The 21,625-nt window shown below is 37.7% G+C and overlaps 2 protein-coding genes, 1 long non-coding RNA gene and 1 pseudogene across 3 annotated transcripts; 2 read left to right on the forward strand and 2 right to left on the reverse strand.

Annotated features, from left to right (window-relative positions):
• Positions 1-953: 953 nt before the first annotated feature.
• LOC114323685 (protein RALF-like 24) lies at positions 954-1,346 on the forward strand. Its single transcript, XM_028271345.2, has one exon. It carries the CDS (start codon positions 954-956, stop codon positions 1,344-1,346), a length of 393 nt encoding a protein of 130 aa, XP_028127146.1.
• Positions 1,347-1,683: 337 nt separating this feature from the next.
• LOC145792153 (uncharacterized) lies at positions 1,684-2,548 on the forward strand. The gene is made up of 2 exons (XR_014331324.1): positions 1,684-2,405; positions 2,442-2,548. It is a non-coding gene; the product is annotated as an uncharacterized LOC145792153 (long non-coding RNA).
• A 1,624-nt stretch (positions 2,549-4,172) lies between these two features.
• On the reverse strand, positions 4,173-4,541 carry LOC114270388 (AP-4 complex subunit sigma pseudogene; annotated as a pseudogene).
• Positions 4,542-13,338: 8,797 nt separating this feature from the next.
• On the reverse strand, positions 13,339-16,522 carry LOC114323687 (adenosylhomocysteinase). The gene is made up of 2 exons (XM_028271347.2): positions 15,267-16,522; positions 13,339-14,434 (listed from the first exon to the last, which is right to left on the reverse strand). The coding sequence occupies exons 1-2, from the start codon at positions 15,975-15,977 to the stop codon at positions 13,688-13,690; spliced, it is 1,458 nt and encodes a 485-aa protein (XP_028127148.2). The 5' UTR covers positions 15,978-16,522; the 3' UTR covers positions 13,339-13,687.
• Positions 16,523-21,625: the final 5,103 nt, after the last annotated feature.

Consider the following 21,625-nt stretch of genomic DNA (forward strand, 5'->3'; position numbering starts at 1 on the left):
TTGAACCATTGTATGGTGTTTTAGAGATTCTTTATATATAATTTTCATTATCTTTTCAAATATTTGACTTTCTGTGATTGTTGAATATTATCCATACATGAGTTTTCTATTCCTTCACATTCAAGGTATGGGACGAACCATGCTACGAGGAACAAGTCGTATCACTACCCTAGTTTAGAGTGAACGATTCGTATTACTTGAGATGGTTCGTGCTCGTACATTAAATGTGATGATCTTCTTGTTAAATGCTTTGAGCTTGTAGTTGCGAAACATTAATCCGTTCAAACCATAACATAATTAATTTCAATTGGAAACCCTAATTATGTGGTTAGTGGTGAATTCTCTATCCTAGGATTTTTCCCTAATTCAGTAAACCCAATTTCATTTATTATTGATAATTTAATTTCATAGTTTAATTTATTCGTTATTAAATTAGGTTATAAACAACCAATCTTTTTATCAAAATTAATTTAAGAATTTGACAATTAAATTAGTTTAATTTCACAATAGTCCCTATGGATCGATACCTGAACTTACCATTATTCTGATAGAATTTAGTATAGTTTAATATTTAATTTTGGTATGTTTAACGACCCATCACTCAACCAACCAATCAATTTGTAATTCCCAAATTTAGGCACTTGTCTTAATCAAACAGACGCCAATGGGCCAAAAAGCAGAGCACAGAATTACTAGACTGGATTCTTGACAAAGCCTTCCCATAAAAATTCCAAGATGGTGGTCGGTAAGTCGCATTCAATCCCACAGCAACCCCCCATGAGCAGCCAGGTTGGTGAGACTGTGACCCTCACAACATCAAATGACCCTTCCAACCCACAAAAATATCTCACTTTCATTACTTCACTCAATCACTCACTCACAAATCTCATCTTTCACAGCCCACAAAACCACAAACACAAAGTCACAAGCTGAGCAAACCTCCAAAAAGAGAAATGCCCCAAATCCAACTGAAACCCATGAACACCCTTTTCATATTGCTGCTTTTATTTCACACCCACCTCACAATCTGCAATGGGGTTTCAGTTCTTGGCCTCAATTCACTGAAAACTAGTGATTTGGATGCAATGGTGAGGAGGGTTTGTGCTGGAAAGATTGGTGAATGTATTGAAGAGGAGGCAGAGATGGATTCAGAGAGCAATAGGAGGGTTTTGGTGATGCAGAGGAGGTATATAAGCTATAAGACACTGAAGAGGGACTTGGTTCCATGTACAAGACCTGGGGCTTCTTACTACAACTGCAAAGCATCTGGCCAGGCAAACCCATATAACAGAGGTTGTGAGGTCATCACAGGTTGTGCTAGAGACATTAGTGGCATCAAACCTTGACTTGATGAGATTGTTAAACTGTTTTTATTGTTCTTTCTTATGAGATGCTTTCTTGGGCTTCTTAGTTATGTTTGTAAATTAAAAACTAGTAGTCCCATCTGCTACTTATATGAATGTATTTTTGTCTTTAATTATGGGGACGCTTAATATTTTTGGTTAAAATAATTGATAATTTTGATATGATGCCTAATTGGGGTTTGAGGATGATGGTCTCTGCACCTTCATGCTAGGGCAGATTTGGGGCTTCTTAACTTTGTACACACAATTACATGTTGGTCTCCCTTAAATATTGAAAGCAAAAATCCTTGATTACCACTTGACGAGTGTTTGATTTTGTTAAAACACATGTATTATTGATTTATTGTTGTCTTACAAGATTGTTGTGTATTTTGATTTGTATGTTACAAGCTATTATATATGAGAGGTGTGAGGTAAGTGAGTGGTGGTAGTGGATGGTAGTGGAGGTGGTGGGTGGTAGTGGAGATGGTAAGTGTGTTAGGTTTAGTGGGGTGGATGTAGTGGGTTAGGTTAGTGGGTTAGGTTTAGTGTACATTAACAGCCCCCCTCAAACTCAAGGAGGATAGGAACTAACCAACTTGAGTTTGAAGAGAGTAACAAAACAGAAAAGTAAACTGATAAATAAAAAAAAACAAAACAGGATAGGAGACACGGTATGGTCGTGTCGGACCGTTGTAGCAGACAGTTTACGGGGTCATGTCGGACCGTTGTAGCAGACAGTTTACGGGGTCATGTCGGACCGTTGTAGCAGACACTGTGTGGTCGTGTCAGACCGATGTAGAAGACAGTTTATGGGGTCATGTCGGACCGATGTAGCAGACAGTTTACGGGGTCATGTCGGACCGTTGTAGAAGACAGTTTACGGGGTCATGTCGGACCGATGTAGCAGGACAGTTTACGGGGTCATGTCGGACCGATGTAGCAGGACAGTTTACGGGGTCATGTCGGACCGATGTAGCAGACACTGTGTGGTCGTGTCAGACCGTTGTAGAAGACAGTTTATGGGGTCATGTCGGACCGTTGTAGAAGACAGTTTATGGGGTCATGTCGGACCGATGTAGCAGGACAGTTTACGAGGTCATGTCGGACCGTTGTAGAAGACAGTTTACGGGGTCATGTCGGACCGATGTAAAAGTTGCACCCTCAAAAGGTGTGCCCAATGTTGTCAAAAGGCGTGCCATCAAAAGGCGTGCCCAATTTATCAAAAGGTGTGCCGGACATGATGGCGAGGCACGTGGGCGCCTTGGCTTGCGTGCCCGTTTGTCGGCTGGTGGCAAGAGGCGCGCGATGCGCGTGGCTGCCTCGGCTATAAGACGAAGGCTGAGGCTGAGGCAAAAACACCTGCGAGAGATATTCTGAGAGAGATTTCTGAGAGAGATTCTGTATAACACTCTGTTGCCTAGAAAATGGCTTCATCGTCTTCCCGCGGGCTGCTCACCCTCTTTCCCGACCTCAACGAGTCAACGAGAGAGAGAACTGGTGCGGTGGCACTGGAACCTCAACCAAGCGCCCCGGAGTTTGCTCCGTTGAACTTTCCGATGCGGTCGGTGGAGCAAAGAATGGCAGTGCAGTCGGATGTGGAGGCCAACCAGTATACTTTGAAGGCATGTGTGGAAAGTATGACGGCGGTCACAAACCTGTCGAACCGGCTGCAGAGTAGGACAAATGAGGTGCAGCATTTAAACTCCCAGCTGGCTCTGCTCCAACGCATGTATAAGGATGCGCGAGCAGAGATAAGCGTGCTAAGGGCAGAAAACAAGGAGCTGAAGCGGAAGGCCACCGTGATGTTCCGATTTGGAGGTCCTCCATATGCTGCAGTGGAGGAGTATGGGGGAGTGAACGTGCTCGGTGGACAAGGAAATACGGAGACCGGACTGGCACGGGACACCCAAGATAAAAGTAAGAAGAAGAGACCTGCAGTAGAATAGAGAAGGGAAAAGAAAAATCCCACTGTGGGTGTGGTTGTTTTGTTTGTATTTTTTTTTTTTTTTTTTTTGTGTGTAAAATGATGATCGGGGTGAGGCCCGATATGAATAAAATGAGTTTGGTGTGCAGTTCTTCTTCTGCCTTTTTTTTTTGTTTTGTCTTGTTTTGTTTTGTTTTGTTTTTTGTTTTTTTTTTTGTGTGGTTGTGCAAAAATAAAAAAAAAATAAAAATAAGAATAATAATAATAATAATAAGAATGGTCTGCTACAACGGTCCGACATGACCCCGTAAACTGTCTGCTACAACGGTCCGACATGACCCCGTAAACTGTCTGCTACAACGGTCCGACACGACCATACCGTGTCTCCTATCCTGTTTTGTTTTTTTTTTTTTTAATAAAATAAAAGAAAAGAAAGAAAGTGGAGCAACGGGTGAGGTGCAAAAGGTGATGATAATTGTGTGTGAGTGGAGAATAAAGAAAAGAAAAGAAAGGGGTTGTGTGGCGCTTTGTCTTTTTTTTTTTTTTTTTTTTTTGTTTTTCTGGAAAAGCATGCTGTGTCCCCCACCATCCAAACACTGAGCTAAACTAATGGTTTTATGAGGCATGAGTTTAATATATAGATATATTAAAAGAAAAAAAAAATGTGGGAAGTAACGTGGGTGGTGTAAAATAGAGGAAAAGAAAAAATAAAAAAAAAAAACAAAAGAAGAAAAGTAAAGTGGGGTTGGTGAGTTGGGGGAATAAAAATAATATATATATATATATAAAAAGAAAATAAGAATCTTTATCACACGGATTGTAAATCTAAAAAAAAAAAAGTTTTCCATCAGAAAAAGGGAGTGGGCGATATGTGATTCGCCAAGAATGGAATCCTCCAGCTGTTAAGGGCTCGGTGTCGGAGGAGAGAGAATGTTAGCCTTGCTTGTCTCAACAATACACCCATTCATGACCATTTCCTCCAGCATGAAATGTGCTTTCTCTAGATGGAACATGATGTCCAGCTCGCACATATTGCCAAAATGGCGATCCATGGTTTCAACTAAAAGGTGTATGAATTCCAGAATAGAAAGCTCATTTTCTTCATTGTCAACTCCAACCAAGAAGAATAGTGATGCATAGCGCCGGTATACAATCTTGTAGTTCCGATGCTCGACAAAGGAACACTGTTGTTCGGTGCGAGCGAGGCATTTACGAACGATTTCGCCCTCAAGAGCACGTCTTTCGTCAATAGTGAGGTACTCGGTATTCATGGCGTCGGAAGTTGTCTCCGGCGAAGAACAAGGGTTTTCGGCCGATATTTGGGTTCTGTGTTGCACTGTAATCGAGATGGCCATCGGGTCTCCGCCGTGGCCGGAGGTGAACGACCCTGTTTCGGCCCTGGACCGGATTGGGTGTTCCGGCGATGTACCAGAGTTTCCGAGATGGTTTTTCCGAGCTGGCAAAAGATTTTCTGAGCAAGTGTTTGAAGAGAGGTTGAGGTCCGGCGGACGGCTAAGATGAGGTTGCCGCCCGCCGGTGAAGCGAAAATATTAGGTTCTAAACCCGCTCTGATACCATGTTAAAACACATGTATTATTGATTTATTGTTGTCTTACAAGATTGTTGTGTATTTTGATTTGTATGTTACAAGCTATTATATATGAGAGGTGTGAGGTAAGTGAGTGGTGGTAGTGGATGGTAGTGGAGGTGGTGGGTGGTAGTGGAGATGGTAAGTGTGTTAGGTTTAGTGGGGTGGATGTAGTGGGTTAGGTTAGTGGGTTAGGTTTAGTGTACATTAATTGAAAAACCCATCCTTCCTTCCAAAAATTGCTTCTCAGAATTGACAAATTTTTCGGACATAAGTTAGACTTGGGTCTCAGTTGTTTCAGGCTGAACTACTCTTGTCCAGGAAGGGGAAAAAAGGTTAGGATTGGACAGAAAATAGTTGTATCCACTTGAAAAGTAAGAAATTGGTTATGTAATGCTGTGCCACCTTACCAGTGAAGTCTAGCACTAAGTCGCTTCATAAACCGGAATGATTTCTTCGAAATGTGTACACCAGGTTCTCAAATCCATTTCTCTTGGTTTGAACACACATCTCTAGTTAAATGAAAAACCACAACCTATTTCTGTTTGGGACAAAAACCAGTACCACTGTCCCTCTGGGGATCATTTTTTTTCTTTCAAGGATTTGTGGGAAGATTAACCTCTTTACCTGAGTTGTATAATATGTGGGGATGGAAGACAAGTATAATGAAATAAAAGTATTGAACATATTGGGTTGGATTCAGGTTGTTGACATTTGACAACATATTTCAACATGGATTAATAAATGTCATAGAATTTGCTGACCAAATTGCAACCCTTAGGTTCAGGTTATCTATTGTCAATCATTCTTTATCAAAGAGTTTTGTGGTTGGGATAGGTGAAAGAAGTTCTGATTTTGGAGTTGGTATTTTTATGGGAAAGATGTTGTTTGTTGGCTCAGATTCAAGGAAGTCAACTTTGGCTGCAAAAAGAGTGTGCTACAGATTTTGGAGATTAGCTGAGCTATTATGGTAGCTTGTCGGTAGGCAAGTGCTGCCTTTGGCTCTCCCATTGTTTATAAATGGGAGTGCATGTGGTGGGTTTAGTGCAGCAGAAGAGACGCAGAATCAGAGAGAGTTGTGTGTATGAGTGTGAGTTGAGTTGAGAGTGTTGTCTCCTCCTCCTTCATTGTTGTAATTTGTATTGTTTGTTCTCTCTTAAATTAGTAAAATGCGTCGCTCGTGGACGTAGGCGCATTGCTGAACAACGTAAAACTTGTTTGTGTTGTTTGTGGGTGTGGTAATAGTATTTGTTTCTGAGCCTGGTCACAACAAAGATGCTTCAAATTCTAACACCCATGATGCATTCTGCTTTTCAGTTTTTGTTTAGTCCTTGTCCATAGCTTGCACATAACTTGCTGTTCTCAAATAAATGCGATCCATTGTTAATCTTCTTCTTTTTTTCTTACCTGTAACCGTATAAGTTGTAAAATCCAACATTGGACAACTCTTTGCTCAACAGACACTCGTTAGTTTGCTAATTTTGCAAGAATAATGTAATTGTAGTTACTGATTAGTATTCATCATCCTTCTATTTATTTATTTTATGTATTAATCTAGCACCTCATCGTCACAAATAAAAAAGTGGTCGGAAATGGAATGCATGGGAATCAATTTATTATGTTTGTCTATAAATGATGTTGCTTTTAGCCAGATTAGACATGCATGCGTTGTTATACTTCAATTTTACTGAGGACTCCAATTTGGATGGGTTAGAATCCATAAAATTGCAAAAGTGTGCTTTCCTTTTATCTTGTTTCTCTGTTCTGAAGCCGACCAATTCATTGCCACAATCTCTACAAGTAGGGATTACAACTCTAGTACAGAAAACATATACATGCCACATAAATGAGCAAATCATCCACTTCAAATGTATCAAGTAGATCTTACTCAATCAATTTGTTTTGGAGTATCCTTAACTTGTATTTGTGGTCAAAATTTATGCTCACTGAGTGCCGATCTCAACTAGTTATAGGATTAAAGCTTGGTTTTATCTGGTTAATAGACTGAAGGCTAGCTAGGGCAACGACAACATTTGTTTTTTTATTGTGGCTTACCATGGATTTTAAAAGCCTTTATGTGGTGTTTGGTTGGGGGATTTGGAGAGGGATTTAGAAATGGAAATGGAAAAAGTAGGTGAAATGTGAATAAAATATGTATATATTTCACATAGTTTCACACACCTTTTCCCTTTCCCTTTCCCTTTCCATTTACAAATCTCTCTCCAAATCCCCCAACCAAACACACCATTAAGGTACCAACATTCAAGCTATTTAATTTACGAAAGTAGAATCAGGGAACCAATCTTTTCCCTTACATATTATTCTTTCTATAACAGAATTATGACATAGCCCCGATTGGCTCTTCAAGGAATAAATCAATGCAAATGCTAATGAGTGCATCCGAAGCATTGTTTAATATTAGTATTTATATTTTTTAAAAAGTCCTGAAAAAGTGAATATGTTGAAAAAAAAATTGAAATTAGTGAGAAATGTCATGTGTTCTTCACTTCTCTTAATATATATATATATTTTTTTTTTTTGGGGTGCTCCAACAGCACTTGTTAACAAGACCCAAAATCAATTACTTTGAATCTGCCTTTTTCGTGGGTTTTTTTTTTTTGTTGTTGTGGCAGACCATTGTATTTGTCTACAAAAGTAGTTCAGATGCAGAAAGAGAGTCGGCAACTGAGGAAGTGCTCTTCGGTTTGGCAAATTGAGGGTTTCTAAAATCTGATGTTCTTCTAGGTTTAATTTGCTGGAATGTGTGCTTCCATTCTTGTCAGGTTGCTTTTTGTTATATGATTATATCCTTAGGTTATATTTCACTAGAATCTGTTCATGAGCTTAATCAGCATAGTGAATCATCTGTACTATAACTAATACTATATCCACATCGTAAGCTATTCAATGTTCTTCTTCCTAGATTTTTATAACAAAGTTGACATCAGTTGTATAATTGAGCTGTTCTGCTCTCTCTCTCTCTCTCTCACAATTTCTACTTCAACCTGTAAGTTCTTTTCAGCACTTCATACAAATAATTTACAGGAAAAATGTTTTCCCAAATTATTATGCAAAACAAACACCACGGAAATGAGGAAAATATTTTTTGAAAAAATATGTAACAGCAAAACAAACGTACCTTAAATTCTTGAATACACCATCAGCACCAGAGCAATTGTAGGTATTGTTTTTGACAAAATTAAGTCTGTTAATGCAATGTTCCTGCTGAAGTCATACAAACATTTCTGTAGAATTTGATTGCAGAATGACTATTTATATTCACCAGAGTACTTACGCGCAAGACAAATAATAACTACAAAAACAATAATAAGAAAAAAGAAAAAAGGCAGATGAATTTCAAAAGCTATATAAACTTGCTTGATAGAGAGAGAGAGAGATTGTCATTGGCCTTTGACTTGTTTTGGGAATTTTTAAATTTTTTTAAAATATATATATATATATATAAATAGAGAAAAAATATGACTTAAAAAAATTAAAAAGTCAAAACGATGTTTAACCATATTTTGGAGTGTTTTAGGAACATGGTTAAAAATTATTTTTTGACTTTTTTAACTTTTTTTTTTTTTTAAGAGAAGAAAGTGAGTTAAAAGGTGAAGAATAATTTTCAATCCATTTCCCAAAATAGCCCTTTCTAGCAGAAAGAATGGTGCTTTGATATTGGATTTGAGGAGGGATTATTTTTTAATTAGTTTCTGCAGCTGAGGTTGCTTACTGCCTACCTTTCCTGTCATTTTCTGTTACCCACTCCCACCAACTTGTTCAACAGTGTGATTATGACTCAAAAATTAATTATGTATTCTTTACCAAACAATAAGTTATTGGAAATTTGTGAAATTACATTGACCAAATTCAGATTCTTATATTTATCATGTAGTGTTATGATTTTTTGTTCTTATTTTTTTATTAAGAAGGGTGGACCCTGCTGTAGTGGTAAAACTACTTATTTGTGACCTGGTTACGAGTTCGAGTCGCAAAAACAGTCTCTTTATTTGCGGGATAAGGTTGGATAAGGTTGTGTACATCAATCATTTCCCAAACTCCACTTAAGCCAGAGTTTTGTGCATTGGGTATACTTTTTATTTTTTTATCAACTTCTTCCAGGTGGAACTAAACAGGTAGGTGTCATTTGGTAACAGTTACGTTTTCAGTTTTCTGTTTATATTTATTAAAATTTAAAAAACTCAAATAAAAACTTGTTTGGTAAAATTATTGATTTATAAATCAGTGGTCTCAGTTTATAAATTTTGCCAAAAAATGAAAACACGAAAAATATGTTTTCGTTTTGAGTTTTGAGTTTTTTTTTTTTTTTATCACCCAACACTAGCCACCACCCGCCACCATTTTTCACCACCGTCTTCCGGCACCACCACCCACCCCCACCACCACCTGCCACCACCACTTACCATCCACTTGCCACCACAGCCACCACCCACCTGTCACCCACTCGCCACCACCACCCATCTCTCGCTGCCGCCGCCGTTGTCGCCGCCGCCATTGCCGCCGCCACCGCCACCACCACCATCACCCGCCACTCACCCTTCACCCACCTGCCACCACTACCCACCACCCACTCGCTACAACCTACCACCCGCCACCGTCACCCACCCACCCACCCACCACCACCCACCATCCGCCACCCACCACCTGCCACCACCACTGCCACAACCACCCACTTGCTACCACTTGTCACCGTCACCTACCCACCCGCCACCACCCGCCATCCGCCACCCACCTGCCACCACCATCCACCACCCACTCGCTACCACCCGCCACCCGCCATCGTCATCCACCCACCCACCACCACCACCACCCAACCGCCACCACCACCATCACCACCCACTCACTACCATTCATCACCCACCACCGTCACCTACCCACCCGCCACCACCATCCGCTCGCCATCCGCCACCCACTTGCCATCACCACCAACCACCCATCACCACCACCACCATCACCACCCACTCGCTACCATCCACCACCCGCCACCGTCACCCACCCACCCACCACCACCACCACCACCACCCGCCACCACCACCACCCACCCGCTACCACCCCCCACCACCCGCCATCCGCCACCCACATGCCACCACCACCAACCACCCGCCACCACCACCACCACCACCACCACCACCCACTCGCTACCACCCACCACCCGTCACCATCACCTACCCACCCGCCACCACCCACGACCACCAGCTATCCACCACCCACCGTCACCACTTTCCACCACCGTCTTCCGCCGCTACTTGCCACCACGTGCCAATTACCGCCAATTACCAAACGCGTTTGTAGTTTATGTTTTTCTAAAAATAAACAAAAATCAATTTATAAAATTTTTGTAAATATAAACTGAAAACGTAAACGTTACCAAACACACCCGTAGTATCTTTTACATTTTTATTTTTATTTTGGTAGCCAAGAAGATGCAATTTCTCTATTCTTTTTATTCTTCTGTGGTCGTTCGGCTATACCATTTGGAAATGTTAAGAGAGAATGGTAGGCTCATATATCGCATTCATCCAACTATTCCCAATGATGTTATTGGGAAAAACATTGGTGAGACTCGGCCTCTGATTTTTCAACAAAATTATATTTAGAGAGAAAATGGATTCTTTCTGAGCTCAAATGACATTCAAATGTGAATGCATTTGCCAAACAGGATCAAATATTTTTCAAGGAATACAAACAAGAACACTCTTCATATCAATCAGCAGAGTTATTCTTCAAAGGCACTGCTAGTAATGGAATTCAAATTCATTTTCAGAAACAGCAATATATCAAGAAACAGGGTTGAGATGTTATGGGTAGGTAAGAGTGAATTAAAACAGACTGAAGAGGTGCATTTTGAAGACAAATGAGTTTTTGGGCCCCCTTGTGAATAATTGAACATTGAAAAATAAGAAATGACAAAACAAAGACAAACAATTTGCCATGCATTAGAGGATAGAGGATTGTGCATGCAGTGAATGTAGACCCAAAAGCCAATTTGGTCAGAAGAACCTGCTGCTGCATAGAGAGTAAAGCAAGAGCAGCAGTCCATTTTCTTTTATGTGCGCGCGCGCCAGTGGCAGTGGATATGATAAGAGAGGTGATTTCGTTTTGGAGAAATAAAATGGTTAATGAATCTAATTTTGTCCCTCCTACTAATTCACTGTGGTTAATTTTTGGACTAGAGGACTCGTGAAATAGCTACAACTTGACTTGTTTAGGGATTCAAAAAGGGGGAAGAAAAATGAAAACGAAAAAATAAATAAAATGTGAATAAATATAATTACATACCTATGCTCCAGATACCTTTTCTTTTTCCTTTTTTATTTCCAAATCCCTCATCAAATTCATGAACCAAACACAGCCTTAGCGAGTTGATGTAAAATGAAAGCCACCTCTCACCCTATTTGTGTTATCAAGTTATTATATGTTGATGTTTCGGTGATGAAGGGGGATGGATACCAGTGGCGCTGGGAATGGAAGGCTGTTTCAGGACTCTTGAATGGTTTTTGGGTAGGCAGCTCTAATGGTTGGTTTCATGCTAAAGCTCTCAGTTCCCTCGGTGAGATTGCACAAGAGCTTTGGGTTGTGCTTGGTCCCCAAGTATGCATACAATCGGGCTTTAGAAATGCACTCATTTCAAACGATAACATTAGTATGTCGGAAAATACACACTTTTCAAATGTTGTAGAATTGAACTAACATTTATAAGCACTAACTAATCTGTGAACTTTTAATTTAGTAAGCATTGTTTTTTATAGCACTTAATAATCAATATTCTACACTTAATAGTCAACAAATACCCATTACCAGAACTAGGATATTGCCCACGAACATCTCTAATGCTAATAGGCATTTTATCTATCATTTTATCTATCTAAACATTATTATAAAACATACAATTTATTTTGTCTATCAACTATTTTATATTTTTATTCCAATCATACTCTTTATTTGAACTATTCATCCAAATAATATTTATTAATTTTATAAAATTTTACATCAGCAACAAAAATGATGAAAAATGATCAAATACATCTTGACTAAGGAGTGCAAAAAGAAAGTATAACAAACATTTTGATTAATAAACATTATAATATTTTGAAAGATTGATAAAAGATCGACTTTTTAATTTTTTTAATTTATTTTATCTTTTCGTAAATAAAAAATATAAAAAATAATGTGACCTAAAATATATAAAAAGTTAAAAGTGAATTTTTTTTTTCCTTCCCAAAAGACACTACTAGTAGGTTGAGTTAAAGATGCATGCTCCAACACATTCATGCTCTAAATTTCAAACTAAAAATGCCAAATTAAACATACATTAATTATTAATTAATGTGTATTTAAAAAGAAAAAGATATACACCTACCCTATTCAATTGCAGTCCCATGATTCAGCATCCACTGACATCAGTACTTTACCTTTTCCAACATCTTACCCCATATCTAAAGCCTTTACCAAGTAAATTAGTTTCAACATATATGAAATTTTTTCCGAGACACCAAACTTGAGCCTCTCCAGCCAAAGACCCCTCCTGTCCTCCGGTCAAGGGCCACGATTTGGCCACGTGGCCCTTTGAAGATCTACGGCTCAGGTAAAAAAAAAAAAAAAAATTGAATTTCGTTTATTCAACCCAGCACAAAATTCAAATTTTTAGTCCTCCTTGCAGATGAGCTTCTTCTTTGGAATCGATTTGCAAGCGTAGTTAATCCCAGTAGACTTCTCTGTGCAGAGATGGGTGGTTCCGAACTGTCTTTGCCCTAGCTTTTTCCCGATTGTGTACAGATTTTGGAGACTTTGGGTCTTGTAGGGAAGGACCCAGATGGGTTTTGATGGTGGTGGTGGTGGCGGCGGCGGCGTTACGATGGCTGGTTTCTCCATTCCTGGTGGTGGGTTTGTTTTATTTGAAGAAGAAGACATGGGTTTTGTAAACAGAGATTGATTGTTAAGGATTTTGTAAAAACTAAATGAAAAAGGGAAGATCAGGCTGATTTCTCCATTCCTGGTGGTGGGTTTGTTGAATCTGAAGAAGAAGGAAATCTGAGAATGAAAGAAAACATTCAATGGTGCTAAATCAATGGAAGCTGCTGCTGTGTTGAATTTGAAATGGAAAACATTCAATTTTCTTTTTCTTTTTCTTTTTTTGCTTTGTTGCATCTAAGCCGTAGATCTTCTTTTGAGCAAAATTCAAATTTTTATCTGAGCTGCTGCTGCTGTGTTGAATGAAAGAAGGAAAGAAATTCAATTTTTTTTTTTGATCTTCATGGGAGCTGCTGCTGCTACTGCTGTGTTGAATGAAAGAAGGAAAGAAATTCAATTTTTTTTTTTTTTTTTTATCTGAGCCGTAGATCTTCAAAGGGCCACGTGGCCAAATCGTGGCCCTTGACCGGAGGACAGGAGGGGGTCTTTGGCTGGAGAGGATCCGGACTCAAATTGAAGGCAACCAAAAGAACAAATAATGGGGAAAATTAGAAAGAAAAAAAAAAGGGGCAAATATTACTTTTCATATTTGTTACAATAAAATTATAACAAAATGCAGTAAAACCCTAAACTCCAGCAACTCCAACATATCCCACACAACCCCAAGTCTCAAACCTTATTTCAACCCATTTGGTCTTCTTCACAAGGAAGAATCCATTTGTTTCCTCTCAACCCTCACCGCCACCAAACACAACCCCCATCATAAAAAAGGGGAAAAAAACAAAACGAAACAAGAAAGAAAAAGAAAAAAGAACTACCATTCTAATTCAAATCAAAGCATAAAAGAAAACAAAAACAACCATTCCATTCAGATGTTCTGTTCTTTGCTCTCTTTCCTCAGTACCTGTAGTGAGCAGGCTTGTAAGGACCCTCAACCGGAATGCGAATGTAATCAGCCTGGTCCTTGGTGAGAATGGTGAGCTTAGCTCCGAGCTTACCAAGGTGAAGTGCTGCAACCTTCTCATCAAGGTGCTTGGGCAAAACATACACCTTCTTCTCATACTTGCCGGTACTCTTCTCCTTCCACAGCTCAAGCTGGGCAATCACTTGGTTAGTGAAAGAGCATGACATCACAAAGCTGGGATGCCCTGTAGCACAACCCAAGTTCATGAGCCGCCCCTCAGCCAAGACAATGATGCCTGACTTGGTGTCGGGGAAAACCCACCTGTCTGTTTGGGGCTTAATCGTGATCCTCTTCACGCCCGGGTATGTCTCAAGCCCATGCATGTCAATTTCATTATCAAAATGGCCAATGTTGCAGACAATGGCGTTGTTCTTCATCTTTCTCATGTGGTGAACCATGATGATGTCCTTGTTGCCAGTGGTGGTGACAAAGATATCGGCTTCTGAGACCACATCTTCGAGGGTTAGAACTTGGAGACCCTCCATAAGAGCCTGAAGGGCACAAATTGGATCGATCTCAGTAACAATCACACGTGCTCCAGCTTGCTTCATTGCAGCGGCACAGCCCTTGCCCACATCACCATAACCACAGACAACAGCGACCTTTCCAGCAATCATAACATCAGTGGCTCTCATCAAACCATCAGGGAGTGAGTGGCGGCAACCATACAAGTTATCAAACTGTTCATATACAGAACAAAAAGATCATTAGAGTGAAATCAAAGAGTTCAAAATCAGTGATTTTAAACTAAGAAACTATCTGTTACTTGAAAATATAAGATCAACTACTCGAAATTGTAGTCAACAAGCAGGAGAAGAAACGGGTTACCAAAATCTCAATTTCAAATCCAAGACTAGTCAAAGATTATAAATTTATAATACATAAATCAATCAGATCAATGAGTAAGTTATTGTTGGGGCAATTCTCAGAAAATGAAACTCAAAATTCTGTTAGATAATTGTGATGGAGTGAACTGAATCAACAGTCAGTAGAAATACATGTTGTAATTCACAGAAGATAATAGAACAAACTGAAAGAATCAATAAAAAGACAAAATCACTAGCAGTATATTCTTTATTTGTGAATATGTGAAGCTTGAGATCTGAAGCAAAAATGTAAAAACAAAAAATAAAAAGCAAAAGCAAGAGCAAAAAAAAAAAAATGGAATAGATAGACAGATCTAGATTTTAACAAACCAAGTACGACATGCAGATCACAGAACGAATCTATCATTTTCATTTCAATCAAAAGTGAGAACAGATCTAGTAAAATCAACCCAACAAATCCAAAATTAGATCAACCCACACAATCGAGACTGTAAATCTCAGATCTACACCTGTGTATATAAATTATTAATATGTAATTGAAATAGAACTGTTAAAATAATGAGATTGAAAAACCAGATCAAAGAAGTGCATGAACACAAACACTGCTATCACTTTCATATCTAACAACTATAAATCTCAGATCTGAAACAGACCCAACCATAAATGAACAAATATAGATCGATACCTTGCTCTTGGTGACGGAGTCATTGACATTGATAGCAGGGAACAACAAAGTTCCATTAGCCTGCATCTGATAAAGCCTCTTGACACCAGTAGTCGTCTCCTCCGAAACTCCAACCAATCTCTGCTTCATCTTGTGATACCTCTTAGGATCAGTCTTCAGTCCATCCCTAATAATACTCAACACGATCTGAAACTCAGCGTTGTCAGTAGAGCTCGGATCTGGAACCTTCCCACACTTCTCAAACTCCTCCTCCGCCTTCACACCCTCATGGATCAGCAGAGTGGCGTCGCCGCCGTCATCGACGATCAGATCGGGTCCGCCGCCGGGGCCCCAGTCGAGGGCCCGCTCCGTGCACCACCAGTACTCCTGGAGGGTTTCTCCCTTCCAGGCGAACACGGCAGCGGAGTCACGTGCGATGGCGGCGGCGGCGTGGTCCTGGGTGGAGAAGATGTTGCAGGAGCACCACCGGACTTCGGCACCCAAAGCGGTTAGGGTTTCGATGAGGACGGCGGTCTGGATCGTCATGTGGAGCGAACCGGTGATGCGGGCGCCCTTGAAGGGTTGTGATGGGCCGAACTCGACCCGGCAGGACATGAGACCCGGCATTTCGACTTCGGCGAGCTCGAGTTCGAGGCGGCCGAAGTCGGCCTGGTGCATGTCCTTGACCTTGTATTCACGGCCTGTGGTGGTCTTCTCTACTATGAGAGCCATGTTTGTTTAAAAGCTCACACAAAAAAAACACAAAAACAAGTGTGAGTGGATCTGAAACTCACTCTCTTTTTCACGATGGGAGTGAAGGAGAGGGAGTTGCGGGCAAGGGAAGAAGAGAGGGGAAGAGATGTATAAATAGGTTTGATGAGGGAATGGACGGTGAGGATTTTGACTGGGGGTTTGGAGCGAAAGGAGAGTGGGATTAGTTTGGTGATCTAAGAATATTGTTTTACACCATTTATTTAAAGATATGTGTCCAATTATTTTTTATAAAAAGATAAAAAGGGTAATGGTCTCACTGATTCAGCCAATGACAGCTAAGTTGGACACCACCCCATCTTGCCCCAGGGGCAAAGAATAATTTTCCTGAAAAGAGATTGCATTAGTTTTGGTTGGCAGTGGCAGCTCCGGTTAAGCCCGCGACGTTGGGTTCGGAGTGTGGTGTTTGAACCCGCTTGCGTTGAAGTCGATTACTAATCATGTGATGACCGTAGGGGATTGGCAGTTCGGTTTTCTTTTCTTTTTTTTCACGTTTTAAACGGTTTGGTTCGTGGTTTGGATTGACCTGTATTTGTGATTTGAGAAAATTTGAATTTTTAATTATTTGTAATATCGGTTGCGATTTATGTAAATAAGGTTTGTAAATATGCATGTAGTTTGTGAATTGAACTTTTTTATTTAAAATTTTACTTTCGGAATTTTTTTTCTTATTTTATAAATATTTATTTTGAATTATTTTTTTTTTATTTTTTAAAATATTCAATATTAATAATTAACGAATTAAAACTTATAAAATTAAAAACACAACAAAATCAATTCTTAACACAAGTAAATCATTCAACATCTTAAATTTTTAAATAAAATTATAAACTAACACAAGCACATATTTTAAAATCTAAAACTAAATTATCAAAATCATTTACTACCCAAAAATATAATTAAAGTAAAATCCTAAACTTACCTAAAAGTAATTCTTTATTAACTTTTATATTCATCCAAAATGTAATAATAAAATAACAATAAATTATTGTCAAATTTCATTCAATTCAAACCCATTAAATAAAATAAAAACATTTACAAACTCACAAACTCCATCATGAATCACATCTAAGTTTTAAAAACTCTAATTCCATGCACCAAAAATATCTAGGATAGGATGAATGAAATCAACGGTCTAGGTTTATTAAAAAAAAAAGTCTGAGTACGGACATGTTTTTGCGGGTGCAGATAAAATTTGTAATCCGTAATAATATCATATTTCAAACTGCATTCACTCGCATTATGTCTGCGAAAACGCCCATTTATATACGGATCGGTTCGAGTTAGACAGATTACACGATTCAAATAATCATATAGCCAGCCCAATGTCACAGCCCTATGTCACACCCAATAAGCAATTGCCATTTTTTTTCCCAAAAAATATATGAGTAAATTTCAAAAAATCTTGTTAAACCATGTTTCATTTGTATTTTGCATTCTTACATTTTTAAATTTAACAGCTGATTATTTTGATTTATTATCTTATTACATTTAATGCTTTATGTCAAGATTTTATTCTATGATTTAAATGAAATCATGGTATGTGTAAAGTATATGGCATATATATATTTTTTTTAAAGACAATAACATTCTTATTAAGTAATTTTATTTACATTTTATCCTACTTATCTTGTGACAAAATACAAACAGAATCACTAGATAAAAACGTTATTAATTTTGTATAAATCTCCCACAAAATCTTAACAAAAAAAAGAATAACTGTAATAAAATAATATTTTAAAATAATTAATTACCGAGTTTTGAAATACAGTGTACAAAATATACATATAAACATGATATATACACTTAGGGGTGTGCATAATACCGCCGAAACCGTCGAAACCGTCAAAATCGCACCGAACCGCACCGCCAAGGCAAATTCGTTATTATTTGCCAATCGAACCGCCGGTTTTTGGTAAGAAAAATGGCAAATTCTAGTAACATTTTTATCAATCCGCCGATTTCTATTTTTCTTCCAAACCGCACCGACCCGCACCGCTATTAAATCATGTTTTATAAGATTCTAAAAATTCTTTTTTACTTAAGTTTGCTTGTTGTTCTATACCTTAGAATATAGTATTACATTACTGCTCAAGGGGAATTCAAGATGTCAGTAATTCAAAATAAAATTGGATTCCAATTCACTTTTCAATCTTTTTTTTTTCTGGCCATGTTACAAACTTGCATCAGCTCATTTTTCAATCTATATGCTTTCAACAGTAAACATTTTTAATATATTGTAAACCCTGAATGATATTAATTTTATGTGTTTTATTTGATCATTGTAGCTTCCACAGATGCTTATAATGAACTGATGGCATGGTCGTTGATATTATCATGTTGTTGCTACACTTGCTGCATCAGAATAAAGCTTCACAAGATGTTTAACATCACGGTATCTCTCATCTTTTTTTTACTTTTTGATTTAAGTTTTGTAATTTGAATTATATTATTTTATAAACCGTCAATCCACCTGAACCGCCAAGGCAAATCTGCCATTATTTGCCAACCGAATCGCCGATTTTTTATAAGAAAAATGACAAATTCTAGTGACACTTTTATCAATCCGCCACCCGCCATATGATTTCTATTTTTCTCTCAAACCGCACCCACCCGCACCACGCACACCCCTAGAAACTAATCACATTGTATATATCTAAATTTGGAGCTGTTTGAGTTACCAATGGAAAATGATTCTATTTATTCAACTAGGATTTTTAATTTTATATGAGATAAAATAATAAAAAAATGATTAAAATTTGTAAAATATTATTTATAAATTTATATTTAATGACATAAACCATGTCAATATAAATAATATTTTAAAAGTCTTTAATAATCCTTAGGGTGTTTGAAAATTAATTTTTTAATAAATTTCTAAATTTTTACAAAAAAAAATATATAAAGAAATTTTTTTTCAAATAATCTTATCATGATTATAATAATTTTGTAACTTTTTAATTAAAAACTGACCTTGTCAAACAAGGTCTTATTCAAATCACCGAATAATAAATAATCTTAAGAAAGTGGATTTGATTCAAGTATGTAAATGCACTAATCACATTATAAACATGATATATACACTAATCACATTGTATATATCTAAATTTGGAGCTGTTTGAGTTACCAATGGAAAATGATTCTATTTATTCAACTAGGATTTTAAATTTTATATGAGATAAAATAATAAAAAAATTATTAAAATTTGTAAAATATTATTTATAAATTTATATTTAATGACATAAACCATGTCAATATAAATAATATTGTAAAAGTCTTTAATAATCCTTAGGGTGTTTGAAAATTAATTTTTTAATAAATTTCTAAATTTTTACAAAAAAAAATATATAAAGAATTTTTTTTTCAAATAATCTTATCATGATTATAATAATTTTGTAACTTTTTAATTAAAAACCGACCTCGTCAAACAAGGTCTTATTCAAATCATCGAATAATAAATAATCTTAAGAAAGTGGATTTGATTCAAGTATGTAAATGCATGAGCCCCACGTTAACCCATCTCAAATCTCTTACTATGGTATGGTGTAAAGACATGGGATTCATCTTTCGATGAGTCGGATCAGCTCCATTTTCTAAGCCCGCGTATGTTTTGGAGTTTTTTTTTTTTTAAATATTCTATAAAAAAATAATAATTTAAAAAATTAACTCATTTTTCAAATTATTTAAGAAACTAGCATACTTTTTAAAATCACATTTTGAAAATGTGATTTTGAAATTAAAATTGTATTTTGAAATCGCATAATTGCATTTTCAACATGCACTTTCAAGGTAAAATTGTCTGTTGAAAATACAAGTTTAATTTGAAATTACATTTTCAAAATGCGATTTAAAAAAAATAGGTTAGTTTCCCAAATAGTTTAAAAAGTGAGTCAATTCTCTAAATTTTTTTTTTTAAGAATATTTTTTAAAAAATCTATCTTTTGAGTCGGACTTGAGAATAACTTATTATTCATTTTACAAATTACATATTTTATATTAGTTTGTATAATATGTTGAGAGGGAGATTCATAATCTAGCTTGGGCCATGGAAATGTCCGGCCTGAGAGGATCGAGCATGTTTAGGCCAAGCTAGCCTGGGCCGATCCCGGGTTGGTTTGCTCGGTTGGAGTCCTGGGCCCGCTTGGCTGAGATGATGCACCGTCAGCCTGGGTCCTGTTGTTCGCACTTTTAGCTCGGCGCACAAGGTCCTCCACAAACCGGCCTAGCTTAGCAGGAGCTCGGTTATCGCGGAGTGTTGCTAAGCTCGGACGTAATGGAGCTCGGCGAGGAGCATTGTTTGTTTCGTTGAGTGACGCGGTCGTAGAAGGCCAGGATAGCACCGCGGGGTTGCCTGATAGCGCCAATGCCGTTTGGCGGTTTGATTAGGTGGTCTTTAACTGAATTTGCACTAACACGGGTGAAAGTGTGATTGGAGAGCAGCTCCACGCGTCAATATGTGAATGGACGCAGAGGTGAGCGCAGAAAGTATATAAACGGGACTGCATCCCCTATGCTGGGGATGGAACATCTTCTGGTGAGAGACATACTCATTGTGATATATCGGGCTTGTTTGGTTTGTATTTGAGAAACATGTTTTGAGATAAAAAGTACGAAAATTTGTTTGGTTTGATTTTTTTTCAAAAGATGTTTTGAAAAATTATTTTGAGAGAGAGTTTTGGAAAAAGTGATTGATTTGATATGTATGAGAGAGAGATTTGTTTGGAAAACTTGTAAACCAAACAAGTTTTGGAAAAAAAATTTGGTAAAATTTGTTTGGTTTGACTACTTTTGAAAACTTATTTGTAGAGAATTTTTTCCAAAATTTTTTGAGAAACACAAACCAAACATGGCCATCATCTCTCTCTCTCTCAGAGTGTATGCTAACTTGACCGTCGGAGGAATTTTTCGGCAGCACACCGCCGGGTAGCTCACCTTCGTTGTGTCCGCAGGACGATCGGAGGAAGGCGTAGCTTGGACGCGAGGAGTACGGGTGGTGTCGAATATTTCCTCCCTGTACATATGTATATAATTTATTTAATTTTGTATTTTGTAAAATAAAATTATATAATTAAGAGGGAAAATGCATCCACCAAGATTAGTGTAAAAAAGTTATTTTTTATCAATATCCCTTCAATGGTAATTTGTCGTTTTGGCACAATCAAGTTATACGTCATTGCTATCCACGTAAAATATGCATAATCAACTTTGAATCGACGAAGCATATGCATTGTAACAACCCTCATACTGTTTACTGATTAATGACTGATCGATTACCGATAACCACCGATTACTGCTAAACGGAACTGATAATGACTGATAACTGACTGATAATTGAACTGATTAAAGTACTGAACTGACTGACTGAAATTGGAAACCGAATTGATTGAGTATACGTTAGTTAAATTGCATTTTATCTGTTGACAGTATGATTATCTGTCCATGTTCATATGCTTAAACTGCTAATTGAAGGCCTTATCGGCGGCCGAATCCGAAACCGATTAGTGTTCTATGACCCTCATAATTTATGTGATTTTATAGTATAATTATCTGAAAATTGATTAGGTATGATTAAATTAGATTAAATAAGCTAATTGAAGAGTTGGACTTAA

Source organism: Camellia sinensis, chromosome 6, assembly GCF_055761805.1.
Source record: "Camellia sinensis isolate YWXY chromosome 6, ASM5576180v1, whole genome shotgun sequence".
Classification (NCBI taxonomy): Eukaryota; Viridiplantae; Streptophyta; class Magnoliopsida; order Ericales; family Theaceae; genus Camellia; species Camellia sinensis.

Coding starts and splice junctions, on each gene's coding strand:
- LOC114323685 (XM_028271345.2), top strand. CDS start 954: ATGCCCCAAATCCAACTGAAACCCATGAACACCCTTTTCATATTGCTG.
- LOC114323687 (XM_028271347.2), bottom strand. CDS start 15,977: ATGGCTCTCATAGTAGAGAAGACCACCACAGGCCGTGAATACAAGGTC. Junction 14,435..15,266: donor ACTCCGTCACCAAGAGCAAG/GTATCGATCTAT, acceptor GTATATGAACAG/TTTGATAACTTGTATGGTTG.